Here is a 14,612-nt window from a genome sequence, read left to right on the forward strand (position 1 = left end):
CTACTTGCCAGTCTTCTCCAAAACCCATTCGATCACCTGGTAAAACAAATGAGAAAACAAGTTATTGACATAACTCCAGTTCTTGAAAGCAACTTAAGAGCATCTCACACATTTTATCAATTCTTTCTTTATCACCGCCTGTGTGGTGTTTACTAAATAGTCTTTAAAAGCAAGCCATCCATAAGGAGAAAGAGTTGTTAATAAACTGTGGATACAGCATTACGCCAGAATTGTATTTAATTTTACAGAACGCCTTGTCTTTAGAAAAAGACATTTTTAGATCCCCTGAATTGATCTACTTCACCCCACTCTCTCCACGCACAATGCTAAACAGCTAGTGGTTCCAGCACAACAAATTCCTAAAGCTGTAAAAGAAAGGATAAAGAATCATTTGTACGCTGCTGTATTTGCCACCATTAGCATCATTGTTTCCCAAACAGGGTGGTTGTTCAGACAACTGACTAGTCCTGGGCAATTATAATTTTTATAAGGTAGTTTCAAAGTATTCTCTAATACAGGGAGAGGTGGCCAGCTTAAGAGATGCCCAATTTTAATGCCGCTCTTGCCAACAGCAAACCTACATAAAACTACCAACTGGACTCCCCAAAGATGCTGGTGAGAAGCAGTGGAGCAGCACAATATCCCAGTTCAACACCAAACATCACAACCCGTGTAGTTTTTTTGAAACCTTGTGATCTGTAGGGAGCAAGTCACAAGGGAACACAGTACAGAACACAATAAATACTGCTCTGATAGAATAAATTCTGTGGGGATCTAGAAGTTTTCCTTACGTGTTTGGGTTTTCTTATTTAATCCATCCTTCCATTTAATTTATGATTTTGAAAACTGTACTGTAAATATGCATGATTTTTTTTTTAAATAATGGAATTTTTTCAGCATGTTTTTCATAATTTAATCAGTTACTTAATTTCTTGAGGACAGAAGTATTTACTCCTGTCATTTGCTCTGTGCTACTGCTCACATAAGTCCCACCTTACACACAAATAAGCTCATGTGATATCCCTTGTGCTTACAGTTATTCCCGAGATTAAAATTACTAATTTTCATTACTTCTTTTAAGAAATGTATTTCCTTTTATAAAACCCTTCATTGTTTCCTAACCTTTGAAATGAAATGTTATTTCCTTCAACACAGAGAAAGAAGAATTCCCTAATGATCCAGGCTTCTTTCAAATGAAGAAAAGTCTCATCTCTCCTTTTCTTTTTCCCAGTGATGTGGAAACATTTATTGCCTTCATTTCCATTTCTCACTGTGGTGCATCACATTGGCAGCTGTAACTGGAGTACCATCTAAAACCTGACTATATGCAACTGGAAATTTTGCCATGGGACTACTGACTGAGAGAAAGTTTTGGTGAGATCAGAGAGTGAAAGAAGACCCACTGCCAAAGGAATGCGTCTCTTCATCTCAAAGCTGTGTCTAAACCATCCTACAGCCACACTGCTGCAGCTACACTTAGCCTTGGCTAGTTACAGGAACAAATAAACAAATAGTCTCACCTGCTTAGCATTGTTATTTGCTGTTTTCTTCATTTCATCGAGAAGTCCTCTAGAAGTTTTAAGATCCTAAATACAAAAAAAAGTACAGAGATTAGAAAACTCATATGATCTCTCTAATTTGGATTATAAGAAGCCTAATTTTTTTTTGGGGGGGGGGAATTACCCTTTTATCACCTTGTTCAGAACCACAGAAGAATTATTTGACTTCACTTTTTTAAAAAAAACCTGAAACAATCTAAATCCATTCCAATAGGCTGCAGCTTTCCATACAGCAATCCAAACCTAGTACTTACATGTGCAATTGAGCCACACTTCTAACCTCCTGCACACTTCCAGAAATGTTTTTTTTTTTCTTAAATGATATTCAAAGTTCTTACAGTCTTGACTGAAATCTTATTTCTATATAAACATGTAAATCAACTGTATGCTTAGACTGCAATACAGAGTTCTGACAAAGAACAGGTAAGAGGACAATGGAGAAAGAAAATCAGTACAAGAAAGGAAAAACCTGGAATGGTTTCTGTTTTGCAGTCCAATTAGCCCAACCTAAACCTTAAACAAAGGAAGTGCATAACTTCGCCTAAAGAGAAAGGAAAACTAAGAAAATTCATTTACTACTTGTCTCCAAGGGAAAATGATACCTATGATATGCTTCTAAAGCACACAGCACAGAAAAGGATTCAAAGGGCCGCTACAGACTTGGGGCTGCAAGAATGTCAGGAGAACAAAATCCTGCTGCACTTCTCTCTAGATCAGCTTTCCAAAGGACAACATCACTGTGATACTCTTCCTTTTGCTCTTCTACTTGGAATGTAACCGTGAACCCCTCTGATTTGCTCTATTCTCTCATCCCTACATGCAGCTTCTTCTGATTTTGGATTAGAAGATCTTCCTTCAGGGCTTATTTCAGGGAGATGTGGGGACTTCTTACAGAATGACTGTGCAACTGTTTTTTAATTATTTAAGAAGTTGGTGCTCGTCAACAAGATGTCTTAATTGTCTGTGTAAGCATTCAGCCCTCTTCAATTGCAACTTCACTTAGCTTAAATCACCTTTACTGAAGTTGAGTAAACTGAGTTTGCAAATACTGGTAGGCTAAATGCATACAAATTATCAGAAACAGCAGCTCAGCTCGTGAGCAATAGCTTTTAAACAGCCTGCACTGTAATTAACTCGACTTCATGCCAAGACTAAGTAACATGGGCTCAAGCATTGACTCACAAAGTCTCCTATGTATTATGGAAAGAATTCTTATCTTCTCCCAAAAATGAGGTTGATGCCTACACAGTGCTGCCAAGTTGGTATGTGTTAGGTAGTTGTGCACATTTACAATGGATTTACCAGGACTTCTGTGAGCATGTCAGGGAGCTAGAATTTCTGAGTCAGTTCTTTAAGCTGCCTAGTCAGCCAATAGCCTTGTTCTAAGGGAGAAGCTGAGCTGCCACAGCTATGGAGAGGAGGCAGCTAAAACAGCTGAAGAGGCAATATAGTATACACATGACCTTACCTAACAGATCACTGCTCTAACATGTTATCTCAGATAAAGACTACTGCTTCATAAGGTTTAAAAACAAATAAACAACTACCAAAATATACTGTGAAACTAGCTTCTGCATTTGACAAGTCCAAGGGTTTATCCACACACTCTACACACTACTAACACAACACTCGGAAATACCACCTTAATCAAGTCTGAATATCCCACAGTCCATCTCAAGTTTTTATTCAGGAATACATTCACTTAACTAAGAAGAAACAACTCTAAGAGCATGTCTTCTAGTTACCTTTAAGTAGAACTTTGATATCTCAAACAGACGCTGGCTGCATGATGCAAAGCACTTGTGATCCTCTGAAATTCCATGGTTTTGAAGAGTCTTAGCGACCACCTCCTTTAGCATCTTGGAAACAATAGAAACACACTCAAAAATTCATCCCAATTATTAGCATGAAAAATTGTCCAAAAGAAGAAAAAAAAATAAAACATCTGATCAGTTTTGATCTTGCCTGTGTCATTAATCCATTGGCCAAATGCTATGAACCCACTCACCAAATCTGGCAGAGTTATTTAACAATCTATTTCCATTTCTTTCATCTCAAAAATTCAGGAAATGTTTACATGTCAAAGCAAGGTAAAGAATCAGTGAATATTCACATGGGGCTTGAAAGACAGAAAAAGAAATTATAACGGCTTGGGTTTTTTCTTTTCCAAAATACTTTCTCTGTAGATATATGTATAAAAAACTTTTTCTTTATATTGATACTCTTGTTTAACACATCCATATTAAAAAAGAATAAAAAAATCAGGTGCTACTGTCAAATTAGAAGATTTACTCTGACATTCTTTATATGAGAGATGTTTAAACTTTGCTGTAGGTCTGAACGAGTCTCACCAATTTACGCTTACTTGGGTTATCCCAACTTGTCTTTGACAGTACGATAACAACATTCATGCAGAGTCCTTTCAAGCACCCTGAGATTAATTTAAAATTAGTATCACCTAGGCAGAAACAGTTTTGTGTACTGTATTTTAAAAGTGACATTCCTAATATATACAGCTATTAACTAAATACTATCGCATCAAAGTATTTAAATGTTATCTCAATTACTGGACTTGTGTAACTATTGCAACATTTTTATATTCTCCTAGTAGTCTGTTCTTCCACAATGGCTTTTACCCTTCCAGCACAGATATTTCTTTGGTGCTTTTAGGTTTTACATTAATTTTCTGCATTTCATAACTTGTATTCATTGATATCTAGTCCCACCTTTTTTATTCCTAGTTGTTATCTCTCTTAGCCTTAATTCCCTGGGCATGATACTCCTTACATACTCTTTCACTCCTTGCTTCTGCAGCACTCTCCTCAGTGCCTTCCGGATTCACTTACACAAGTGAAAAGAATGAAATTTAATAACAACAAATGGAGACAAAGACAGTTCACTTTGAGTTAAAAAAAATTTAAAATCAAGTCAAATGGCAAGCAGTTAAGCAGATGCTTTTTCACAATGCAAACAACATAGACCTTTACCCTTGTATGCTTCTGGGATCTTGATTCCTTAGCTGGCTTTGAAGTATCAGATTCACTTGCACTTATGCAACTTGCTGAGCCAACCTTAGTGCTTACTTTGTGGGGCTGACCGACCTGTTTCAATGGCATTGAAGCTAAAGAAACTGATCTTTCAGATCGCTTCCTTGTTACAGCAACTGTATAGTGACTGCCACTACCTCCGCTTGCCTGAGAGAGGAGAGAATCTGTGCTCTCAGATTTGGTCAGCCTGGAAAGAAAAAAAAAAAAAAAAAAAGATAAAAAGAACTTTCAGATTTTTTACTGACTCTTTCAGTGCCTTTGTTTCTGCTATAGAGGCTGCTGCTGAGAGTATTAAGTACTGTACATTCTCATAAACAGCATCTGAAAACAGCAGACAGGATTCTATTACGTAATTTCTGTCATATTAGAACAACACTGTAGTGACTGATTTGGTCTCTGATACCTAGATCCATTGCACCTCTGATTAAAAACATCTAGAAACAAACTGAAGAAATGAGATAACTATGAAGAGAAACTCTTTGGAAGAAGGGGTAGTTTTGCATATGAACCTTTCTTTTAGACAGATGGAAGAAGCTGAATTTACTGGCCTCTAGTCTCAGGACAAGAAGAACTTTTTGAAACTACCTAATTTTTTTGGGCCCTGCAGGAATGTCACAACTCATCTCTATCTACGGGAAGTTGGGCATTACAATTCTACTGGAACATTGTAATGTTTGGTCCTTCAACTGTAAGAGTGTTAGTAATTCTGAAACTCCAATTTATGAGTACAACCACATCTTCTCTAAGTATTCAGTGAGCTGCAAAAGATATGGATATTCCTAAAACCATACCTCTGTTACAGGTTTAGTGTGATTAGATTGCATAGGATCAAACTGGAAAGAAGGAAGAAGTATTACAGTAAAAAGTGAATTCAGAAGTAGTGTTACATAGCAGTTACTTTTTATTGATGCAAAGAGTTTGCATCTTCAGAATGATGACAAGATACAAAAGTATCAAGATGACAAGATACAAAAGTCTTAAAAACTAAACTTCCAGATAGGACTTTAATAAACACGGCTGACAATACATTTCAATTTTGGTAGGTCATCTCATACCAGCAGCTCTTTGGAATTAAATTATTCTGTTTGTACAGTGCTTAGCTTTCTAAATCTTCAGTTGTTTATTTGTAACTGCAACAGCATGGACAGTTTCGGTCCTAGATGAGGCTGTCATCTTTTCAAAGGCACTTGAGATTTTGCAAAGTAAAACCCCAAATCTCTTAAATAAAAGGTGCCTGTGCTGCATGGTTTTGATTAATCCAATGCTATCAATGAGAGATCACACTTGAGAAAAAAAAGGACCTACAGAAAAGGATTAAACAACTAGAACATTTGTCTAGATAGCTTCACTAAAAACATTTCGAGATGAAAGAAAAGATGCATTTCACAAGAGACTACTGAAATATTTCATGCTGAAGGTTTATTTTATTCAGTGCATTACCTTTTCTTGGGATAAAAGCAATCCAAGTCTTTTGATCTGCGTTTTAGCCCTGACGCCTCTGTTTTGAATTCGCTTTGTAAAGACTCTCCGTCAGGCACACTTCCAGGCTCCGACAAGACTGCAGGAGACGGGAGAGGGCTCAAAACAACTGGCACAGGGCAGCACTCTTTGGTACAAGTAGTCTGAGTTTCGTAGCGAATAAGACGAGTTTGAAGTTCAGCATATCCCACATCTCTCTCTAAGGCTCTTCTGTTATCTAGACAATATCTAAAATTTAAATTGGTGAGAAATCTGTGAGAGAAAGTCTCTGCTTTAGTACAATCAGAAAAAAACCCGCAACAACTTCCTTTTGCCTATCATATAATCTCCAAAATTTTTTTTGTTTGGACTGGTGTATTGTTCTGAAAGGTATCTTAAACAGCCCACTAAATTAACACGTGCCTGAGGGGCTTAGCTATATTTAAGTCTAACTCCAGCAAAGAAGCTGAAACATTTACTATTTGTAAGTCCTTACCCTGTGGTCTTACAAATAAGATTTCCCTGGACATTAGCAGAATTTTTTCCTTGAACAACAAGTGATGGATTACGATGCTGACAATGGATATTTTGCTCCTGCCAGTCAGCTCTGTTACCTTAATTTCATCAGTCTCTCTATTTTAGAGTTCACTGTTTTTCATATTCACTCCACACCTAACAGATGTTACCCTTGTTAACATGCTAACCCACGTGACACTCCAATAGAACAGCGACGAGGATAGCTCTGAACTCAAATATATGATGAACCCAGCACACCATAATGGATACAGTATCTTCAGACCTTGTGAGCATCCACCAGAACTTTGAGACAGAAAATATCAGGTTATTATATATAAAATGACACACTCTAATATGATACTATGATCACACAATACGCCTCTGCTTCTTCTTGGGAGAATACAACCTTCCTAGTCAAAAAACCCAGCCAAACCAAACCAACCAACCCACCCAAGTTTTCTTCAGTGCAGGTGCCATAAGAGAATCACATAGGAAATGCCTGAAGAAAACATCCCGAAGTACAATATGTGTGATTTGCAAGTTCGGAGTACTTCAGGAATCCCAGCCAGGTTGTGCTAAAAACTAGGTTGCTGTGAGATTGTATAAAATGAGTGTAAGTATGAAGAAGATAAGGCATGGTAAGCGTTTTAAATCCTGTTTAGACTCTTTGCTAACTGCACTCTGGAAATGCAACCTTTAGCTTTGTCTGAGATAAGCACCGCTATGTGAGAGATTCACATTTTTTAAATGCTAAACATACAAAAGGGTCACTGAACAAGCACAAGCTTCCTGTCTTCCCATTGATTACAAGGAATAAGTTGTTTAATCAACCAAATCAAAAGAAGAAACTGTATTAAATACAGTGGAGCTGAAAGAGAACAAATGAACAGTGCTAACTCAGTGAAACACACTCATGAGATTACAGCAATACAAAATGCATCTTAACTAACTTTTCTCTTGTGTAAATGATTGTCAAGACTCCTTGCAAGAGACCAATGTTTCATCACCCAGTACCTTACATTATCTCAACTGCAGGGAAAGACAAAAGTACTATCCAATCTTATTCCATCCTCTTCTCAACAAGCATTTTGAACAATGTGAGCTCTCTCTCAGCCCACCCTCCAAACTACTTACTAATGTTTCCTACTTTTTAGGAACTCTAGATATATTCTTTACTTTTAGCTCTTAAAACGATGACGTTAATTTGTTAGATCTGATTTTTCCCACTTTCTTCAGAGTATTTTCATATTCAGGGAGAAATTCCCTTTTCTAATAACAGATCACTGAATTCATTTCTACAGCTGAGTAACACTTTCCATTAGAAATAAATTCATTATCTGATAAGAGTAAGGTCTCTTAACTTACAAATTTCAAGGTATTTAATTTTCCTTATTTATATTCTCGGTCCCCTGAGTAATCACATTCCCTACAGAGATAAAAATGTTTTTATCTTTAGAAATTAAATTGCCATTTTACTCACTCTGCTTTAATGGCAATTACTTTCTTGTTGCAACACAGGATCCAAGTGTTTGGCACAGGTTCATTACACCAGAAATTTGATTTAATCATATCCACTACTCCTGGTTTTGTTGACAACATTTTACTTTCAAATACTATTACAGCAGCTATGCAGATGGAAACTGCAATCACAACTGCATGGTACAAGATACATCCGCTCCAAAAGACCATACAATACTCTTGCTACACTATATCCTGGTCATACAGCTCTGTCTTCCTCCCTTCCACACTACTTTCTACCATCTCACTCTACTGCTTCCCTCCCTTAGTGCCAGCACATTCCCCTCAAAACATGAATATGCCGGGGTCTTCCTCCACCCCACAATATCCAGGCCTCTCTGTGGTCTCTTTCTGTCTCTTGCTATGGGAAGAGGCAGCACAAGCTGTGCTGTGCCTAATTTGAATCCCCATGCACACCTGCTGAGGTCAGGCAGGTCAAAAAGCTACCACATACCAGACAATGGCCAAGTGCTTTCTTCCCACACCTGGGAGGCCAAATCTGCATTTCTTGTATCTACCCAGCTGTCTCTTTGTGCCTTTTGTTATAAATCTAAAAAGCCTATAAGGTTCATGAGTTACCACTTAGAAAAAGAGAAGAAATAGAGAGCTGAACAGATAGAATGACTGCTTCACCTCCGTAGAGAACGTGGCTAAACTTACCAGATCTTAAACATAGGCTTAACCAAACTATTTGTGTAGTTGATAGGAAAAAAATACCAGCAGTATCATTAGTCATATTCAGATAATCTGAAAAGGCAATTTTAAGAGGCAGCAGAAATTTGCATGAAGACCAAACTGCCTATGATTGGTGTCCACTGCATTTCTTATATATACTGCGGTAAGACTAGCAGTCTGTCCACACAGAAGTTATGCTGAATTATGTACTCTCGTGTTAGTGTATGTCCTTCTCCTCTTCTCTTCAATTACAATATTTATATTTTTCTAAACAATTTTTATACAGCTACATTATATGATGTTTGCCCATCTGAAACTTTGACAAATAACTAATGCTGGCTGTCTGGGACTAAATACAGTACTACCCACATCGTTCCTTTTGAAAATTCTTACCACTAACACTTGGCTGCTGGTGTTGTTTTCAAGTTCCCTGAACATACAGATAGCTTCACAGCAGGTCTCATAAACTTCATGACTATTAGTCTGAAAGTGCCTACAATTTAATATCAAAGTAGAAACTACGTCAGTAGTTCACTTGTGTGCTGCTCCAGGGACTTGGTATGTACTACTGAACCCTCTTCCCCTTGCCACTTCCAATTCTGAATTAAAATTTTCATAGACACTCAAAATAGCTACAGCAGCACAACTTAGGAACAAAACCTAAATGTTTTTACATTATCATCAAGACAGGAGTGTTGTAATTTAAAACAGTGTATAAAATAAAGGTAAGAAAGGGAGAGGTGGCATGTGCAAAGTTGTTCCAATGAAGGAAAAGGATACATAAAATTTTCCATAATTAATGTTCACGTTGCTTGAAATATTTCTAATTATACCTTGACCAGAACCTGAAAACTAATTTTGGGAAAAGAAGCCAGGAAACTTACTCAAGTCCATGATAATGGCATCCAGCTGCTTTTTCAAAAGGCAGACGTCTGAGTTTCCGAGGAGTAAGCTCTGGTGTTAAAAGGAATGCGTTTTCACTGAAAGGAAAAAATACAGGTCTATTTTAACTAATTACCATCAGGATAAATTATACTTCCAGAAGTTAAAAAGAAATGCCTTGACAGAGGAAGACCAAAACAGTGTGTCTTGTAGCTAAGCCCCTGAGATACAGCACCAGAGGAAAATTAAATCTTTATTGAAGTGAGAATTTAAGTTCAACTAACTAATACCTACTGAGCTATTTTCATTGCAGCAGCTCTTCAACATTTCAACCAGTTTAGAGGTCACTGCTCCAAATAATTTACCAATAAAACCAGGCAACTATAAGCCCATTTCACAATGGGGCACCTGAGTAGTAGAATGAACTGAGAGGACCTGGGAAATGACCTCCCATTTCTCAGTCCAGTGTGATAACCAGTGAATTCCTTTCCTTTAGCTTCAAGTGGTTGTCTTGCCTAACAGTCGCCTTTCCCAGCCTTCATAACTAACCACTTGTCTCCTGTAATAGTTGAATTCCAGCTAGTAACTCTCTGCAACTAAATCATATAAATGTACTTGAAAATACTTCAACAGAATAAGTCATAGCAAGACAGACAAGACAGAGTTTGCTGCCAGATCCTACCATACCCTAAAAAAGGGAAGAGATGAAGGCAAGATGTAGCAGTATCTGAAACTTACACGTTGCTTCAAGTTTTGTTCACATAGATTGTCTCTGCACCATTACCACTGGAAAAATTATCTGGGAAAAACATCTAGGAAAGATGCGATACTGAATCTAGCCAGACGGTCATTTCAGCCAAAATTCTAAACTATCAAACCTCTGTTTAAGCTCAAACATGCAAAACAAGTGAAAACTCCTTTATTCAACAGTCTCTCATAAAATATCTTTTTTCCTTCTGTTGATCAGGAAAACCTTTGGGTCTCTAGTCACTGTGCTTGAACATTTACTGTGCAAAGCTGCTAATTATTCCAGAGAATCTAGTCAGAGAGCCTGCTAGGGGAATGAGCAGCTAGGAGTCCAGAGTTCTGCTGGACACAACAATAAGAGCAACCTGGTATGTCAGAAAAGGAATGGCTCACCATCTCCCAGCAACAATCCAGCTATGGATTTTCACAGGTTTTCTGGTTTCTTTTCAGACACAGCAGAACACATACATACAGTGTAAGTCATTGGCAGACCTTGTAGCCTTCAAGCAAAAACAATTAGTCTGCTTTATTTTCTACTACCTTGACTTTGGCTTTGTATTTCCCTTAGATATCCAAGATCTCTAAGTATTATGAGACAGACTCACATTACAGTAATGGACTCATTTGGTTGTTATTCACATTCCCGTACATCAGTTCTGAGTACGGTCTTCAGTGGTTTCAATATGCTGGATTCATACCGTTTGGGAATTTGTAGTGGCTGAAGATCACCAACTGGTAGCCCTTCTGGTGTGAAATATTTCAGTAATTCCTTAGCATCGAGCAATGTCAATGACTCCCGTTGGCTATCTTTATGCCCCAGCAATTGCTCAGATGAATGTGCAAACATAGAAACTCTGAAAAAAGGAAAAGAAAAAAAAAGACCAATCTAAGAAATTTTTTCTTTTCAATGTAGTAAACTAGATTAAGAAGAAAAAAAATCACTGCTAGTCTGGACCAATTAAATGTATTTCCAAAGTAAAATGAACAAGGTTGCTCTTTGAGAACATTTATACAAATGTTCATGATAAAGTATATTTGCCGCAAATTTTATACCTTCCTACTAAAGAAAGTAATTTCTCCAAGATTTTGTAGCTTAGTTATGAAATACAACATGGGAAGAACATTATTCATCCCTTTTTTCCATTTATGGACCTGTAAGATCAAAAATCAATTACCATTAAAAAAAGACAGACAATGAAACCATAAAGTCACTCTTGCATGCAACTGCCCACTCTATTTTTTTTTTCAGTGTCTCAATCAAGTATAGGAAAGTTCTCTTTTTTTCTGCTGTTCTGCAACATGCTGGGCACTGCTTCAGGATAAGCGGAAGATAACCAGTTCAGAATACAATGAAATAAACATTAACTGACTATGAAACAGAAAGGTCCTTCAGGAAGCTTTTCAAAAGCTAATTAGAAGGAAGAACTTTACCTGTTTGAGGAACAAAAGCCAATAATAATAGTAATACTGATGAGAAAGCAGAGCTTTAATGTGAGAATTTCTGACACGCCGAATTCCAATCTAGGCCATGGCCAGCTATGGTATTCGTAAGACAGAAATGCGATGGATGGAAGCAAGTAGGAAAAAGGCAGTTGACCTTGCTCTAAAGGTCTGTCCTCAAAAATGTTAAGACCCAGCAAAAAAATCATTAAGTTTTATATAAAAGTGAGAGCTAAATGGAAATCAACAGGCTGTATTAAGTGACACAAAGGTCTACAGGTTTCACTTAAACATCACTGAAGGAAAAAAAAAACTAAATATAAATTTCAAACATAAAAACAATAACATCTTCTACTTTGAAATTATTTGAGACCTGATACTAAGTCCTGACTATTTAGAAAATATGAGGAGATTAGAAACACACTGTACATGCTGACAAAAACTTCTGTACTATCTTTATTATTTATGGCCCAGGGTATGTTGGGAGGAAAAATAACTTTTGTATGTTCTTCTACTATAGAGACTATTTTCTAGTAGTACCCTTTCACTAATTTGGGTTTGGAACTATGTTACTTTTAGCTAACTTTCAGCTGTGTTTTTCCAATAAAAATCAAAACAATACTACTTTGAATATCAAGAAAATACACCTTTGGAAATTAACAGAAACTTAGTTTTAGCCTTAAGCAATGTTTCCTCTGAAAGATTATCAATATATTTGAAAACAGTTTAAAAAATGGCTATTAACACACACAGCTCCTCTAGAATGATGTTCAATGGCCACTACAAAGAAAATCTCCAGCATTTAACCATTACCTCCTTTTTTGTTTGTTTTTTTCAAAGTTTTCCAAATTCTGAAGAACATGTCTTTCTGGCCACTCCAATGGATCTGGCTCCCTCAAATCAGATTCTGCAAGAAATATATGGTGGATAACCCTTAATTCTTTAAAGAAATACATACGCATATAAACTCCTTTTTAAATATATATATGTATGTACATATATTCCTTTATACATATATATAAAAGTCTATAAGGAAAACCTGCTGGGTGCCGTGATCAAAAATGTTTTCTTCATAATGTTTTTGTCAAGGAAAAGAAAGGAAATAGTTAATGTGAGGGTAATTTCAGTTTGTAAAAAAGCCTGGAAAGCTGCTTTACTTTTCCCTCCATTTTTCCCTCTTTTGGTAAAAGACTCCCCTCTTATTAAAAAAATGACAACAGATATGAAAAAAAAATCCAAAGAGAATAAGCAGTATATTTTCTAAATAACAATACTTACCTGATGTCACAGTGCATGACCTAGTTTTACTGGCAACCTTCTGCAGAACAGGTTTAGGAAGACTAGTGTCGCACAGATCCAAAAAACACTCTCTTGTAAGTTCTAACAAGGCTTTGAACTCATTAGTAGAAATAACTGGAGGCCTCTCGGCCAATTCCTTTCTCTCTGTAAAATGAAAGAGAAAGAAAGAAAAGCTACTGCACCTGTTAAGTAACAAAGAACAACTGGAGCCTGCTAAAAAGCAAACAAACAAAAAACTCACCAGCCCAAAACACACAAGTAAGATAACTTGACACCAAACAAACAAAAAACTCCCCACCCCAAAACACACAAGTAAGATAACTTGACACTTACTATTGTACCCTTAATTAAGGCACCGGTGGTTTATTCCATAGACAAGTTAAAAACTTTAGCAGTGAGAATAGCTGAAATCACACGTGAAATCACCTTTTTATGGTCCTTTTATTTCTGTATATGTGCATTTCTGAGCACATCCAGGTTTGAATCCCCCAGAGACAAACATCTGGACTTGCTGATCCTAAATATGAAAAGCTCCAGTCTGCAGAGCCTCCTACCCATCTATTTTTTCCGCTGTTGCAGGAGTGTGGCTCCAATATAATTGATAGGCTGTTCTGGTCTCTTTGGTCAGAATAACGAGGGTCAGGTAATTCTGATATGATTAAGGATGAATAGCAAATCCCAACTGCTCCTATTCAGTCTTCATCCTAATGGAAATGGGTGACCCACTCAAAACAAACTAAAACACAAGCTCTGAGGCAGCCCCAAGCTCAGGGTTCAAGCAGACAGGAATCCGAGAATGGCTGCAAGTTGATGGGAGTGGGGGGTGGAAGACAAGACTATTAGCAGAAATCTTATTTTCCTTAAGCTGGTATTCTGTTAATGATAATACACTTAAATTATCTTCACAGTATGCCATTTTCAATAATCTAGCCAATCTCTCAGAAGCCTTTTTTGTTTTAATTGAGTCTCTTTGAGCAATGGACTTAGAAAAAAAATCAGTAGAGTCAAATGTACTTCTCTGCAAAGTCATGAAAATCTACAGAGGATGACATTTCAGTTATTATTATGAATGATGCATCATGATAAACGTAACAAATCTCCAATGCATACTTCTCCTCTGCTGTTTAAGACTTCTGCAAGAAAGAATAAAATAAAAAGCCCCAAAAACCCCAAACCAGAATTCTTATTTTTGTAGAAGGCGCACATCTAGTAGTAAGGGTTTTTTTTGGGAAAAAAAACATTCAAGAAAACAAAGCAGAGAAAAAGTTAATTACCACAGAATTATTCTAATACTATGCTCAAACTTTCAGAGTATTAGTGTAACAAACACCCACCAACTTTTTTTAAGTTCAGTGTTCTCTTTTCCTCAATATTTAAAAGTCATTATCTAACGTACAATCATGGATACACTAACAATAAGTTACGTTTTAAATCTCCACTTTTTTCTTCACAAAGTGATCAACTCACCTTG

The 14,612-nt window shown here is 36.8% G+C and overlaps 1 protein-coding gene across 1 annotated transcript; it reads right to left on the reverse strand.

Annotated features, from left to right (window-relative positions):
- Positions 1-13,285, reverse strand: MTBP (MDM2 binding protein; the record flags this gene model as incomplete). The annotated part of the gene is made up of 9 exons (XM_010085650.1): positions 1-36; positions 1,521-1,586; positions 3,305-3,418; positions 4,547-4,793; positions 6,047-6,313; positions 9,658-9,753; positions 11,101-11,256; positions 12,656-12,782; positions 13,151-13,285. Coding segments are annotated over 9 exons (1,244 nt in total), but the record flags the coding sequence as incomplete, so codon positions are not given.
- Positions 13,286-14,612: the final 1,327 nt, after the last annotated feature.

The sequence above is a fragment of the Pterocles gutturalis genome, unplaced genomic scaffold, assembly GCF_000699245.1.
Source record: "Pterocles gutturalis isolate BGI_N339 unplaced genomic scaffold, ASM69924v1 scaffold16665, whole genome shotgun sequence".
In the NCBI taxonomy this organism is placed as follows: Eukaryota; Metazoa; Chordata; class Aves; order Pterocliformes; family Pteroclidae; genus Pterocles; species Pterocles gutturalis.